At 36.7% G+C, this 15,784-nt stretch overlaps 2 protein-coding genes across 4 annotated transcripts in view; one reads left to right on the forward strand and one right to left on the reverse strand.

Annotated features, from left to right (window-relative positions):
* The window catches only part of DHX9 (DExH-box helicase 9), a 53,834-nt gene extending 48,071 nt beyond the window's left edge, over positions 1-5,763 (forward strand). For all 3 annotated transcript variants that reach the window (XM_081223494.1, XM_081223495.1, XM_081223496.1), the window contains 5 exons: positions 84-211; positions 2,568-2,797; positions 2,974-3,089; positions 3,813-4,013; positions 5,158-5,763. In XM_081223494.1, the coding sequence (XP_081079620.1) occupies positions 84-211; positions 2,568-2,797; positions 2,974-3,089; positions 3,813-4,013; positions 5,158-5,455 (973 nt within the window). In that variant the 3' untranslated portion in view covers positions 5,456-5,763. The remainder of the gene's footprint in view (positions 1-83; positions 212-2,567; positions 2,798-2,973; positions 3,090-3,812; positions 4,014-5,157) is intronic.
* A 3,826-nt stretch (positions 5,764-9,589) lies between these two features.
* SHCBP1L (SHC binding and spindle associated 1 like) overlaps positions 9,590-15,784 on the reverse strand; it is a 42,745-nt gene continuing 36,550 nt past the window's right edge. The window contains 2 exon segments of the mRNA XM_081224915.1: positions 9,590-10,164; positions 10,168-10,275. Of these exon segments, the coding sequence (XP_081081041.1) occupies positions 10,117-10,164; positions 10,168-10,275 (156 nt within the window). The 3' untranslated portion in view covers positions 9,590-10,116.

The raw sequence follows: 15,784 nt of genomic DNA on the forward strand, positions 1-15,784 counted from the left end.
AAGAGGAGAGTTATAAGATTTGGGTGAACTGTATCTAGTTCTTTAGGCTTTGGGAATGACTCTTAACAACCTATTTGTTTCAGAATGGGTGGAGAAGAAGCAGAGATACGTTTTTGTGAGCACAAAAGACTCAATATGGCTACACTTAGAATGACCTGGGAAGCCAAAGTTCAGCTCAAAGAGATTCTGATTAATTCTGGATTTCCAGAAGGTAAGATTCTCACATTCTTAAGACATATCTGAAGTAATCTTAATGTAATACATGCACATTGACAGTGCAGTATATTTTAGCTTCAAACATTAAACCCTTTGCTTTTTCTATGTTCCTGACTATTTCTTAGTTCTTTGAACTCTGGTGATAATCAGTTTTTCACATTAATTCAGTCTTTTACAGGATGCAAAAGGTTATAATGTTCAAATTGTAATTTAGTAGAGATGATTAATAGACCTTTTGAGAATTTTGCTACTTTGGGAGGACTTTTTGTTTTTTACTAATTTTTATTGGAGTATAGTTGATTTACAATGTTGTGTTTGTTTCTGCTGTACAGCAGAGTGAATCAGTTATACACATATCCACTCTTTCAGATGGGAGGATTTTTTTTTTTTTTTTTTTGCAGTACACGGGCCTCTCACTGTTGTGGCCTCTCCCGTTGCGGAGCACAGGCTCCGGATGCACAGGTTCAGTGGCCATGGCTCACGGGCCCAGCCGCTCCACGGCATGTGGGATCTTCCTGGACCAGGGCACAAACTCGTGTCCCCTGCATCGGCAGGCGGACTCTCAACCATTGCGCCACTAGGGAAGCCCTAGATGGGAGGATTTTTAAATCCATCCACTTGTGAAGAACACAGGTCTAGCTTTTAGCACCTTTTGAATGAACAGATTGTTGAAATACCTCAAGTAGTGGTTTGTGAGGTGATTTATTAATTTGCCCATCTGTTCAGTTTTAGATGTGAAGTAAACTCTACCATGTTCAATTTTAATTGGCTTTAAATAAGGTTTTAGTGGACAATTACAGAGGACTTTGATATGTGATATAGGAATAGTAATCCAGCTGTTCATTTCTTGTGTGAATTTGAACTATTGTACTTTTCTCCAATTAGATTAAGAGACAGAGTTATTTCCTGAAACATTGAAAATTGGAACACATAACCAGAAACAGCTGTTTAGTTGAGAGACAGAAGGTAGTTGGGCAGTATCTAGATAACTAAAGTAATTCTCTTCTGTTGTAAACTGACTAAATTTTTAATTTTTAAAAAAAGAATTTTTATTTTAGCTGTTTTGTGTCTTCGTTGCTGCACGCAGGCTTTCTCTAGTTGTGGCAAGTGGGGGCTACTCTTCTTTGCGGTGCGTGGGCTTCTCATTGCAGTGGCTTCTCTTGTTGCGGAGCACGGGCTCTAGGCGTGCGGGCTTCAGTAGTTGTGGCTCGCGGGCTCTAGAGCACAGGCTCAGTAGTTGTGGCGCACGGGCTTAGGTGCTCTGTGGCATGTGCGATCTTCCCGGATCAGGATTGAACCCGTATCCCCTGCATTGGCAGGCGGATTCCTTTTTTTTTTTTTTTTTTTTAATTTAATTTATGTATGTATGTATGTATGGCTCTGTTGGGTCTTTGTTTCTGTGCGAGGGCTTTCTCTAGTTGCGGTGAGTGGCGGGGGCCACTCTTCATCGCAGTGCGTGGGCCTCTCACTGTCGCGGCCTCTCTTGTTGCGGAGCACAAGCTCCAGATACGCAGGCCTAGTAGTTGTGGCTCACGGGCCTAGTTGCTCCGCGGCATGTGGGATCTTCCCAGACCAGGGCTCGAACCTGTGTCCCCTGCATTGGCAGGCAGATTCTCAACCACTGCGCCACCAGGGAAGCCTAGGCAGGCGGATTCTTAACCACTGTGCCACCAGGGATTTCCCAATTCGTAGCTTTTTAATCAAAATCAAAGGAAAAGAGAAAAACATTTTTGTGCGATAGACTCTTCACAACAGTCCTGAGATGCATATATTACTACCCCATTTTATAGATGAGGAAACTGACACAGAAGCTTAAGTTACGTGTCCAGACTCAATTAGGAAGTTTATAAGACTAGGATTCAGGTTTTTAGAACAAAGTGTATCTGCTTTCTTACCATCGTACTTTCCATGTGCCTAAAGCATAGTTTGGGTGAAGACATCCACCACCTTCTCGTGGGTTCCTCTTAAGTTGTTATTCCATCTTCTGTAGAAGGAACAGCTTTTTAAAAAGAGCATATGGAACACTGTGGTCATATCAGTCTAGCTCTTATTCTGAGAGTAGATGGTTATTGGGGGATTTTTAAAAAATACTTACTCCAAGCTTATATTTTATTGAGTCTATAAGAGAATACAGACATTTTAATTTTCTTATTGTGGCTACTCAGCAGAATTTCTCCTTGCATTTAATCTGAGTGCAAGAGTTCTGAGAAGAGAGGAGGTTAGACAGGTTATTTGAAAAAGGAGGGTGGAGGATGAGTTAATTCTTCTAATTGTCATCTAATTCTGGTAAATACATGCAATGTGAGGATTAGCCAGATACCTGATTTTTTTTTTTAATCTCCTTTTAACAGAGTGTTTATTGACACAAGTGTTTACTAACACTGGACCAGACAATAATCTGGATGTTGTTATCTCTCTCCTGGCCTTTGGCGTGTACCCCAATGTGTGCTATCATAAGGAAAAGAGAAAGATTCTCACCACTGAAGGGCGTAATGCACTTATCCACAAATCATCTGTTAATTGTCCTTTTAGCAGCCAAGACATGAAGTACCCATCTCCCTTCTTTGTTTTTGGTGAAAAGGTAAGAAAAGATTAGTTTAGAAAAGTTTACATTTAAAATCCAAATTATCTTTACTTATTAATGAGCAGTGGGAACATGAGTTTTAATTTTCAAAGCGTAGTTCATTATCATTATATGGTAGTTGATTGACAGTTGGAATGTCAACTGTTTCCTCTTGCCTCTTTCTCTGTCTTCAGATTCGAACCCGGGCCATCTCTGCTAAAGGCATGACCTTAGTCACCCCCTTGCAGCTGCTTCTCTTTGCCTCCAAGAAAGTCCAATCTGATGGACAGATTGTGCTTGTAGATGACTGGTATGGATTTTCATATGTGAACTCAACTGAATTCTTAAATTAAAATGTAATGGGATTCAGCTGCTAATCTAACTTAATTTGTGAAACATGGCAAAATTTGATGGCACAAATGAGATGCTTTATAACACTGTCTTTTCTTGGCGAGTTGTATATCTTAGGAGTATGGTTCATAGTTGGTAGTAAAGTCTTAAATTGACTATACCAGCAGAAGCAGATGCATTAGGCATTGGAGCCACATCCACTGCCATGAATACTACACTAAGGAATTAGAGTCTGATTGGAGCTTGGGTACCTCTTTTTTCTGTATACTTTATAGTACTTAGAGACTAGTGGTGAGTGAGTAGTAAGCACTTGATAGAATATAACGAATGGTTAGTAGGCTCAGTCATATTCTTGAATACTTGCAAAACTAACAATCTTAGTGTCTTATTTCATTCTTTTGTTGGAGGCTGAGTGATCTGTATTGTTAAGAGTATTTTGCTCGATAGACTTTGTGGTTCACAACTCCTGCCGATAGCTAGCAGCGAATTTCAAGAAGTTACCTTGGATTATTATTCCTACCTGTGTTTGCCTAATTCTGGGGCCATTACATTAGTTGAAAGTATTGGTACTTGGAAAGAAGTTAAATTTATCCCATCACTTGCCATGTGTGAAATTGAAAGATAATAGTCTTTTCCTATGTGTACCACCTCTCTCATTTTTAATCATTGTTCTCTATTTTAGGATCAGACTGCAAATATCTCATGAAGCTGCTGCCTGTATCACTGCTCTCCGGGCAGCCATGGAGGCTCTGGTTGTTGAAGTAACCAAGCAGCCTGATATCATCAGCCAGTTGGACCCCGTTAATGAACGTATGCTAAACACAATCCGCCAAATCTCTAGGCCCTCAGCTGCTGGTATCAACCTTATGATTGGCAGTACACGGTGAGTACCACAGTAACTTCTCTTTGAACTAAGCAGAGTACAGTAATCTTACACTGGCCTAAAATTCCCACAGTTAGTTAATAGAGGCCTTGTTATTTGAGTTACAGTTCTAGACAAATGCTGAATATGAAGTCTAGTTCTGGTTAGCACACTCAGAAAAAAGGGTGTTACTTTTGTGTTAATGATCTATTACACCAGTGCGTGCTAGAGATAGAAAGAGATCTTTAAAGTACATATAGAGCCTAGGATAGGTCACATGACAGGAAAGTGAAAGACCCCAGACAGTCCTCTTCTCACAGTACTGCTTTGCCATCTCCAAAGAAAAAATGATGAGGTGTTAAATTCATTCTTCAAATGAAAAGCATCAGGGTTTATCTTAGGGAAATACAAGAACATGGATATCTAAAAGTAAAGAGTATGAAGTTTCTCTTAATTCTTAAAATGTTTTATCTGCTTCAGTTTTTTTCACCTTCAGAAAGTTTCTTTGCCCACACCTTTTTCTTTGGAAATACTTGATGCCTGCAGGGCAGAACAGCAGTACAGTGAACTCCTATATGTTCTCTTAGGTTTCACTGATTGTCAGCATTTTGTGACACTTGCTTTCATATGAATATTACATACTTCTTTTGCTTAATCGTTGGTGATTAAGTTGCATTTTACATCAGTATTCTTCATGTATCTTTTGAGAACATAGCATAAACAATACTAGTTCACACCCCAAAATGTGTTACAATAACACTATCTAATATACAACCATTAAAATTTGTTGTAGTCACTCAAAAATATTCTTTAATCTCCCCATCAAGATTTACTTACTGCATTTGGTTATAAACTGTTATCTTAATGTATAGAAGTGCTGTGTGCTTTATGGATTCTGGCTTCCCATTTTGCCTGTAACTGAGTTAACTACTTCTTTAAACTAATGGAACATAGTACTTAGGGTGTGCCACACTGTGTTAAGTGCTTTTCTGATATTAACTCATTTTAATATTTAACCTATCTATGATGTATTCAGTATTTGTGTCTTTGGCTTCATTCCCTTTATGCATTAAATTTTCGAATGTGACTGAATGTTTATATTTTGTGACTAGTTGAGAAGTACTAAGGATGCTTTGCTAAAGTGGTGGTTTTGTGCTCTTGCTAGGTATGGAGATGGTCCACGTCCTCCCAAGATGGCTCGATACGACAATGGAAGTGGATATAGAAGGGGAGGTTCAAGTTATGGCGGTGGAGGCTATGGGGGTGGTGGAGGCTACGGTGGCAGTGGCTATGGGGCAGGCTCCAGCTCCTACCGGGGAGGCTATAGAGGGGCTTCCCGAGGTGGCTATGGAGGTGGCCCAGGGGGAGGCTACAGAGGGTCTGGGGGGTCCCAGCGAGGAGCTGGCAGAGGGGGCTATGGGAGCGGCTACTTTGGACAAGGAAGAGGAGGCGGTGGCTATTAAAGCTTGCGAGTGTCAGTGCCTGTGTACAGACAGGTAAAATAATGCATGCTGCCCATTTTCCCAAGTTGTTTATGTGCTGCCACTAAGTAAACCCATTTTCCACCCATTCTGTGGTTTGTCGTAGTTTCAGGAAACTAAACATTTAGGTATATTAGTGATTTTGTTTATATTATGTAAAATATCATCCTCTATTATAAAAGTACTACAGTTTGTATTTTTTCTTTAAGGAGTAAAGATTTGCCTTTAAAGTTAACTTGATATTTTCTTGACTTTAATACAATAGAAATAAAATATTACATTGAATACTGGCCATGTAGTAATTGTTGATCTTACACATTAGAAAAATTTTACAATGGCACTTAATTACATCTGTTAGTTTTAAACATCAGAGGAAAAACTGTACTTCGTTTCACAAGTACACCAATTGATGTTATTACTTAACAGTAGTTAGAATAAATAACCTTGAAATGCAGTTGTTATTCTTGCAGTAAATACTGGCCAGTACACAATTGACGTGGGCCTCTGTATCTGAATAAAACTTTTGACCTAAGGCTGAACATTTTTACTTTTTCCCAAGCTTTGTCTTTGAAAAATCTAAGACCAAGGTCAGCGTTCTCTTTTCTTTTTAGTTTCCAGTGTAAAAATTATTTTAAAATTTTAATAAGAATTAAAAGTTAATCTATGTAACCCTTGAATAAAGATTATATTTAGGCAAAGAAGCTTCACCAGTGCATAAAGTTTAGATATTTGACAAGTAACTCTACATTAACATGTATTTCAAGGGATATTTGTTAAGCTAGTTTATTTTAGTGGAGATGTTTATACGCTTATAACACTTTATATAGTTTCCAATGAATTTTCACATTTCTAATTTCAGAAATAGCACAGTATAGTAGAGGTTACAAAGTTTTTGGATGAGACAGAACTGAGCTCATGTCTTAATGCTGCTGACACGTGAATGATCTTGGGCAACTTATATTTTGTGTTAATGTCCTTTTCAAAATCCTCTTCTTATTATACATATGTTCTTTAGATCACCTTTAGCAGTTACTGTTGATAAGCTGATTAAGTCCAGTTTACAGACTCTCAAATCTGTATCTCCAACTGAGATTAACCTTAATGGGGGAGTCTTTCAGAAATTTCAAGACTTTGAAATTGCATATTTCTTTCAAACAGAAATAAATTTAAGGTAAAGGCAACAAAGGATTTGGCTACAAATCCAGTATTTTAATGTTTCTCAACTGGTAAACCTGTATAATACTTTTCATGTTAATCTGTAAAAATGTGAAATATATACTTGGTGGTTATTTTTAATACTATAGTAATTTTAACTTAATTAATTGAAAATTTTAGCTCTTTTTAAAATAATAGGAAGCATAAGAGGCTTAGGTTAACCTGCTGACCTAAACAAACTCTAAGTTATAGAGCATTAGTAGTTGTTCTGAGCATTTCCAAATTAACCTAGTATTCTAATGATACCTACCAATGGCTTCAGAATTTTATTAGGAAATAAAGTAAATCTATCTTGTGCAACTGCAAAATCTGAAAAATATCAGATTACCAAAAAACACATGGCATAATGTTTAGTATTAAAATAATGATATAAAGTTGCCTGAATTTTCTACAGAACAAATCAGAGTATTCTGTAGACAAAGCAACACGTTTTGTTAAAAGCTGTTTTAGGCCTCAATTGAGTAATAATAAAGAATATGTAAAAGGAAACTTAAATACTACCTAGTTCAGTTGGCTTAAGCTTTTGGTGACTGAGAGGCTCCTTTGAGAGTATGAAAGTTATGGACTCTCTCCAGCAAAGAGCATGTACACAAAGTGTTTTACTTAAAATTTCAGGTAGTTCACAGACTCTTGGAGCATGTACTTCAGTTTAAGAATGGCTGATTTAGTTCAGTCACTGAAAATACAGTATATTTGTATAATTTTCTCATTTTCTACTTTAATACTTTGGAAGAAGTAGACCCCTATACTCAAGTTTATTGCTTTCTGATATAACTCTTAAGATAACAACATGCATCTTGGGTGTCTCACAAAGAATAGTAACTTGCTTCTTTTTTTCTGGCCATGCCGGGCAGCATGTGGGATCTTAGTTCCCTGACCAGGGATTGAACCCATGCCCCCTGCAGTGGAAGCATAGATTCTTAACCACTGAACCACCAGGGAAGTACTCTTATTATATTAGCAACTTCTCTGTACCTTGTGCTGCTGAAGAGTGCCTCAGTCCCTTGGTTTGTAGCCACCTGCCACTTCAACTGCTTCTAATAAACTGACAAGAGGCTCTAGCATTTATAGTTCCCATTCTTTTCTTCAATTGAGACTTTACCATAGCTGTTACTGGCATTGCAGCGGAGCAAAGGAAATCTCCACTCCTACTGCCAGTTCCTTACAAAAAGGCAGAAAGGGGTTCTAATTCATCCCTTTTCATTCCACACCAAGGCCACTCTTCTAATCTTGATTTGTCTAGTCCTCACCTCCAGAATCCTAACATTTCCATCCCCAGCAACTGTGATGAAATATCCTTAAAAGTCCTAGATTGTAAATCTCATTTCAGTCTTTTGCATAAGCAGAGACCCATTGGTAGCATTCTTTTTAAACTGTTAGCAGTTATTACTTGGAATGCACAGCACAGTGGGGAATATAATGGTTACTAAGACCCAATGCCTATACTACAAAATTACTGTCCAGTAGGCAAGCCAGATATGTGCACGAGTGGGAAGGACAGAGCAGAAATATGGAACCACCTCTAGGTTCTAAATTAGAATCTCTTATTTTTATACATCTTTATTGGAGTATAATTGCCTCACAATGGTGTTAGTTTCTGTTGTACAACAAAGTGAATCAGCCATATGCATACATATATCCCCATATCCCCTCCCTCTTGCATCTCCCTCCCTCCCACCCTCCCTATCCCACCCTTCTAGGTGGATACAAAGCACCGAGCTGATCTCCCTGTGCTATGCTGCTGCTTCCCACCAGCTATCTGTTTTACATGTGATAGCGTGTATATGTCCGTGCCACTCTCACTTCACCCCAGCTCCGCCCCCGCACCCCCCACCCCCGTCCTCAAGTCCATTCTCTACGCCTGCGTTTTTATTCCTGCCCTGCCACCAGGTTCATCAGTACCATTTTTTTTAAATTCCATATATAGGCATTAGCATACAGTATTTGTTTTTCTCTTTCTGACTTACTTCACTCTGTATGACAGAGGTCCATCCACCTCACTACAAATAACTCAGTTTCGTTTCTTTTTATGGCTGAGTACTGTTCTATTGTACATATGTGCCACATCTTCTTTATCCATTCATCTGTCGATGGGGCATTTAGGTTGCTTCCATGTCCTGGCTATTGTAAATAGTGCTGCAGTGGACATTGTGGTTTTCTTTTTGAATTATGGTTTTCTCAGGGCATATGCCATTGTTCTAATTTAGAATCTCTTTTAAATGTGTAAAAGCTATGCATTGGTTGGTCCTGGTAGAGGAAACTTCTTAAATCCCATTTGAGGAGTAGAATTAGGATTTGTCTTCCCTTGACCTAGAAAATTGGTTAAGACAAGTGGTGAGCAGAATAATGCCTCCTCAAAGATGTCCACGTGCTAATTCCCAGAGCCTGTGAATGCATATCTTATTTTGATGCCATGATGGAAGAATCTGGGTTTATAATCAATCTAAATGTACCTATGGTACTTATTCAACATACTCCTTCCACTATATATTTCCCTATATTATATAGTGAGCAGTCATCTACAAAATGTGTAAGATACAAAAAGTGTCTTACCAAAACCTGGTTTCAAAACCATTATAAATTACCATAACGAAAAAGACAGGCAGAGACTTGAATTAGGTTACAAGATTAATGTAATCATATCCATAATTTTGCTCTAGAGTAGTCTGAGCAATCATCTAAACAATCCAAAAATAAGGGGTTGGATCTTTAAGAAGACTACCAATTTTTAAAATTACAAGTATGATCCTTATTACCCATATAGTTCAGCAAAATATAACTGATTACAGTCATCAAAATCTAGTGAAAATGTTGCTCAATTTTTGAATTGATAGCAAAGTTTAAGTCATCTGTCTTTTCTTTTTGGCTAGACAAGGGGAATAACCTTACTTTAAAAGGTCAAAATTAAAATCACTAAATACGTTCAGAACCTAAAAGGAATTTAGTAAACTCTGCTTTTTACTTCTATTTTAGTGAGTTTGCATGTGAATTAAACTTCTTGAGAAAATGCTGAGCATATTTTAATATAGCCTTACATTTAGGTTTTCCTACTAGAGTGCTATGAAGTGCTATGGAGACAGAGGAGAAAAAAGTAGTTTAGGTAAAAATATAGAGCTAATAGAAGATATTGTGAACTGATTTTTTTTTATTTTGATTATTTATTTAGAATCTGCTTGTAGTGCTACATTATCATGGGGAAAAAAGTAGTCTCATTGATTGATTTGCTCTGGTACAGTATGTCCAAACGAGGTCACCTGTACAGATAATATACTACTGAACAGGTGAGAAAATCTTAATTGTAAAAAGCACATAAGGGATTTTTGTGAAACAAAACCCTGTTCTAATTTCTAGTAATCTGATTAACCATGTTTATAATATACAGTTTCTCCAGCATACATTGCTGTTAAAAAATTGCAAAGGATGCCTTGCTAACCCTTTATAACGATGTCATCAGTCAATGAAGCAAGATTTACAGCTCAGTATTCTCCTGGAAAAATAACTACTGTATCTCCACTATAACAACTATCCAAAGCCAAATCCAAATCATCATGCTGTTGGAGAAGTGTGTCTGAAGATAAGTCCTTTACCTGAAAAAAAGAAAACAATAGGTCAAACTGAAACAGGTCATTTTAATCAGTTAACTCATTGGTAACATGTGCTTTTCCCAAAGACTTACTTTGTATAGTTAGTGCACTGTAAATACTCTATGTATTTATGTTCATTAAATGCTCAAAGTATCAGTCCATCAATTAAGGAATGATGAAAAGAGATTTTCTCATTACAATTACATTCACTAGTGAATGATTACAATCACTAGTAATTTTACAGCTATTAAATACAGCCAGAAGTCATATTTTGACCTTTACATATTACCTCCTAAGCCTCACAACAGTTCTTTGAGGTAAAGTATTATTATACCCTTGTAATGTTAAGAAATTGAAACTCAGTGAGAGTAAATGATTTGCCCACGGACGCAGAGTTAGTGGGTGGTGAAGCTAAGTTTTAGATCTAGGTCTTGATGACATCAGATCTCTTTCCTACTGGAAACTACTACTTTGTTTTAACTCAAACTGACTCTAAAATTTTGGTAAACCAACAAAAATTTATATATTAAAGATTCTAGAACTAAAATCAAAAAAGTACCAGAACTTTGCACTGGGAGTAGGAAAGGGGAAAGAACTTCATTATTAGTGCCATGAAGAATGAGGAACTTTAAAAATAAAATCTGATAACTAAAAATATACTCTGAAAAAATGCCTATTCTTTTATCCCAATAGAAATGGCATCATCATTCATATATCGTTTTTCTTATTATATAAGAGGCACTTATTATAAAAAACAAAATGAAACAAAGCATAACAAAAATGGAAATTTTAACCTAAATATATTTATATAGATATTTCCTTCTTGTCTTTTTCCCATGCATATATTCATTTATTCATAATACCAATATATCATACCATAGATGCATATGGTTTTGAATCCTGATTTTTCTCATTTCATTAAATCACATTTCCCCATGTCTTTAAATATTTTTTCAAAGCCTAAATAATTTTTTTTAATTGGGAGGGTATAGTTTTACAATGTTGTGTTAGTTTCTACTGTACAGCAAAGTGAGGTGGAGTTCCCTGTGCTACATGCAGGTTCTCATTAGTTATCTGTTTTATACATACTAGTGTATATATGTCAATCCCAGTCTCCCAGTTCATCCCACCCACCCCCTTACCCCCTTGGTGTCCATATGTTTGTCCTCTACGTCTGTGTCTCCAAAGCCTAATTTTTATGAGTTACATAATAATACATCATACAGGTGTGTCATAATATGATTTTCTTACCCTCATTTAGATAGCTTATAATTTTTTTCAATATTACAAAAATACTACCACAAATAAATCATGCACATCTCTAGTTATTTCTTTAGTATAAACTAGATTGAGAATTACTAAGTCAAAAGGTATAAAACATTTTAAGCCTCTTGGATACATATTGCTAAACCACCCTCCAAGAAAGTTTAACCAATTGAAACTTGGTCTGAGAACTCACTTTTCTGCAAGCTCATCAGCATAGGGTATCTTTTAAATGTATAAAAATATTTGCCGTTTTAATAGGCTCACTGTCTCATTTTAATTTTCTTTGATAAGCAGGAGTGAACATTTTTTTCCAGATATATATATGAAACTCTTAAAAATCCTCACTAAATCATCAAACCAATACAGTCATTTGTGCTTGTATTACATCTTGCATACTCTAAATACTTCTGTAACAGACAGTACAAGGACTACCTCTGTAAATACTTTGGAAGAACTCTAGAATACATCTCATTTATATATATATATATTACAAAAAATTTTTTTTTGCTGTGCCATGTGTATGGCTTGCAGGATATTTGTTCCCCGACCAGGAATCGAACCCTTGCCGCCTGCAGTACAAGCACAGAGTCCTAACCACTGGACTGCCAGGGAATTCCCATCATTTATATTTGCCTTATTCACTGAAACAGGAAACATGAGAAAAATGTTTGATGGGGAAGATAATGAGTTTAATTTTGGTGCCAATTAATTTGAGGTACCAGTGGAGTCACTCACAGATATTCGGTAGACCATCTATATAAGGATCTAGAATACAGGACTGAAATCTGACATGGTATAAAGATACTAGAATTGTTTACTTGTATGAAAATTCAAGCATGGGAATGGGTGAGATTAGCTATAAGAATGTATAAAAAGGAAAAGGTAGCACCCTTGTACAGAACACTGAGGAATAACATTTAAAGGATAGGCAAAAACAAGATATTACAAAGAAAACTGAGGAGTGGCCAAAGAGGTGGTAAGAAAATCAGATCAAGATGTCATGAAAGGAGGAAGTAGTTGATCATGTCAAATGCTGAAAGATTAAAAGAGATGGTAGTCCCTACTGCATTTAGCCACAGCTTGGTCCCACATGACCACAAGAGCATTTTCACTGATATTCTGGAGGCAGAAACCAGATCACAGTGAGTAGAGGCATGAATGGGAAAGAAGTAAAGACAAGTGAAGCCAAATATTTCAAGAAGTTTGGCTCTGCAAGGGAAGAGACAAAGATGTGGTAGTTAGGGAAGATATTGTTTTGTTATTTAAGATAAGACAGAATTGAGTATCTCTCAATGCATTCAGGAAGGAGAGAGCAGAGAGAAAGATACAAGAAAGAGGTGACATCCTGGAAATAGTGGAGTAAAGAGCTCCAAGAATTAGTTGTTCTTCTAAAGCAAACAAATAGGCAAAAAATGACAGAATCAGTGTTTTTTGTAACTCTGAAATCTAATTAAACATAGCAGCCAAGGAGTGCTAGATGAAGAGGTTGTTAAAATTCAGTAAGAAAGTGTTCTGGTGTTTTTACTTACTTGCCTACCATATCCCACTCTCCAGACTGGCAGCAATTGAGTGAATAGCAACAGCCCATATTTCTGATGTGGCTTGCTGGCACTGGGATGGGTGAGGGGTGGGGGAAATAGGGACCTTATTCTCAAAAAATTGTGACCGTGCATTTTGACCTGTCTGATGATCAGTATCTCAGGAGAGGGACTGGCAAAGAAACTGACCTTTGTTTCACCTCCCTCAGGATGGAGCAGCTTTATAAGTAGCATCTGATGAAAGCATTTAAAGACATACTCTACCCAAAGCTACCTGGGACAAAGGATGAAGGAAGGGCAAGGAAAAGCCTACAAATGAGGCTGAGGAGGAAGATTTTTGGGGAAATAAGAGCTACTTTATATACTGGGGAGTCTACAGTAAAATGCACAATCTCAGGGATGGATGCATACTCAGAAGAGACCTGTAAAGACCTTAAGCTTGTGCTTCTGGCCGATCACTGGGCCCTGTGCAAGCAGGAGGTGAAAACTAAGGCAGGGTTGTAGGCAGCCTGGCTTAGTTTGAAGGAGTGCCTCAACTCAGCTAATCTGTAAAGACAAGGAGTTTTTTGGTTTTGTTTTTCTTTTTAGCTGCAGGTGTTAAGGGAAATTTCTGTCAGGTCACTGACTAACTGCTGAGATAACAGAGACTTCAGCAGCCACACACAAAAAAGAATAGAGCCTTTGCAAAAACAGTTTGGAAAATTCACTAAACATATGGACAACTGCAGTCCTAAACAACCAATACAGCAAACCCTGGGGATGAGGTAGAATCCAATTTCCAGAGTTACCACATTATACTATTAAAAATACCCAGTTTTCAACAAAAATTATAAGACAAAGAAACAGGAAGCTATGGCCCATTTACAGGAAAAAAAAAAGAAATTGACAGAAACCATCTCTGAGGAAGTCCAGAAAAGACTGGACTTACGAGACAAAACTTTAAATCAATTGTCTTAAATAGCCTCAAAGAGCTCAAGGAAACCATGGATAAATAATTAAAGGAAACCAAGAGAACAACAGATGAATAAATAGAGAATATCCATAAAGGGATAAAACTTATAAAATGGAACCAAATAGAAATTCTATAGCTGTACATTAAAAGTACAAAAAAGTACAATAGTTGAAATGAAAAACTCACTAGAGAGGTTCAATATCAGATCTGAGCAGGCAGAAGAATAACAAACTGGAAGATAGGACAATTGCAATTATTGAATCTAAGGAGCAGGAAGAAAAATGAACAAAGTTGAAAGGACCAGTGGTATCCCATCAAGAACACCGATATGGGAATCCCAGAAGAAGAGAGAAAAGAGCAGAAAGAATATTTGAAAAAATAATGGTTGGAAACTTTCCAAATTTGTTGAAAGATGTGAATCAACACATCCAAGAAGCTTAATGGATGCAGAATAAATACAAAGAGATCCACACCAACATACATTATAATCAAACTGTTGAAAGCCAAAACAGAGAACCTTGAAAGCAGCAAGAGAGAAGCAATTCAATACGAACAAAGGATTGGCAATAAGATTAACATCATTTCTCATCAGAAACCATGGAAGACAGAAACCAATGAGATGACATATTTAAAGTGCTGAAAGGGGGAAAAAACACTATCAAACAAGAATTCTATATCTGGCAAAACTATCCTTCAAAATAAAGAAAAACTTAAGACATTCCCAGATAAACAAAGGCTGGATCTTCCCTGTGCTAAAGGGAGTCCTTCAGACTGAAGGAAAAGAACACTAGATAGTAACTCAAAGCCATATGAAGCAGTAACTCCAGCAAAGGCAGCAAATACATGAGTAAATATAAAGCCGGTATTATTATAATCTTTCTTTGTAACTCCTTTTCTTTGTTTCCTGTACAATTTAAAAGAGCAATGCATAAAACAATTATAAATCCATGTTAATGGGCAGACAATGTATAAAGATGTAATTTGTGACAATAGCAACATAAAGTAGGATTGGAGCTGTAAAAGAGCAGAGTGTTTATGTGCTATTGAAGCTAAGTTGGTATCAATCCAGACTAGATTATTATAAATTTAGAATGTTAATTGTAATCTCCATGGTAACCACTAAGACGATAACTAAAAATATACAGAAAGGAAATGAGTGAGTCAAACAAAACACTAGAAAAAACTCATCAAATACAAAAGAATATGACATATAGAAATCAAATGGCAAATGGCAGAAGTCCTTATCAGTAATCACTTCAAATGTAAATGGATTAAGATCACCAATTAAAAGATAGAGACTGGTAGAATGGATAAACATGATCCAATTATATAATGTCTACAAGGGACTCACTTTAGGTCCAAATATTAATAAATTAATAGTAAAAGGATAGAAAAAGACATTCCATACAAATAGTAACCAGAAGAGAACTGCAGTGACTATACTAATATTAAACAAAATAGACTTTAAGTCAAAAGTTTTTACCAGAGACAAAGAAGGACATTATATATTGACCAAAAAGAATTTATTCATCAAGAAGATATAATAAGCACATATGCAGGAAACAATGAGGCCCCAGAATATATGAAGCAAACACTGGCAGAGCTGAGGGGAGAACTAGACAGTTCTACAATAATATAATAGTTGAAGACTTACATACTCCATTTGCAATAATGACTAGTACATCTACAGAAGATCAATAAGGAAACAGGATTTGAACAACACTATAATTCAGCTAGACCTAATACAGAACTCAAC

This window comes from Mesoplodon bidens (genome assembly GCF_964165515.1).
Source record: "Mesoplodon bidens genome assembly, chromosome: 2".
Lineage (NCBI taxonomy): Eukaryota > Metazoa > Chordata > Mammalia > Artiodactyla > Ziphiidae > Mesoplodon > Mesoplodon bidens.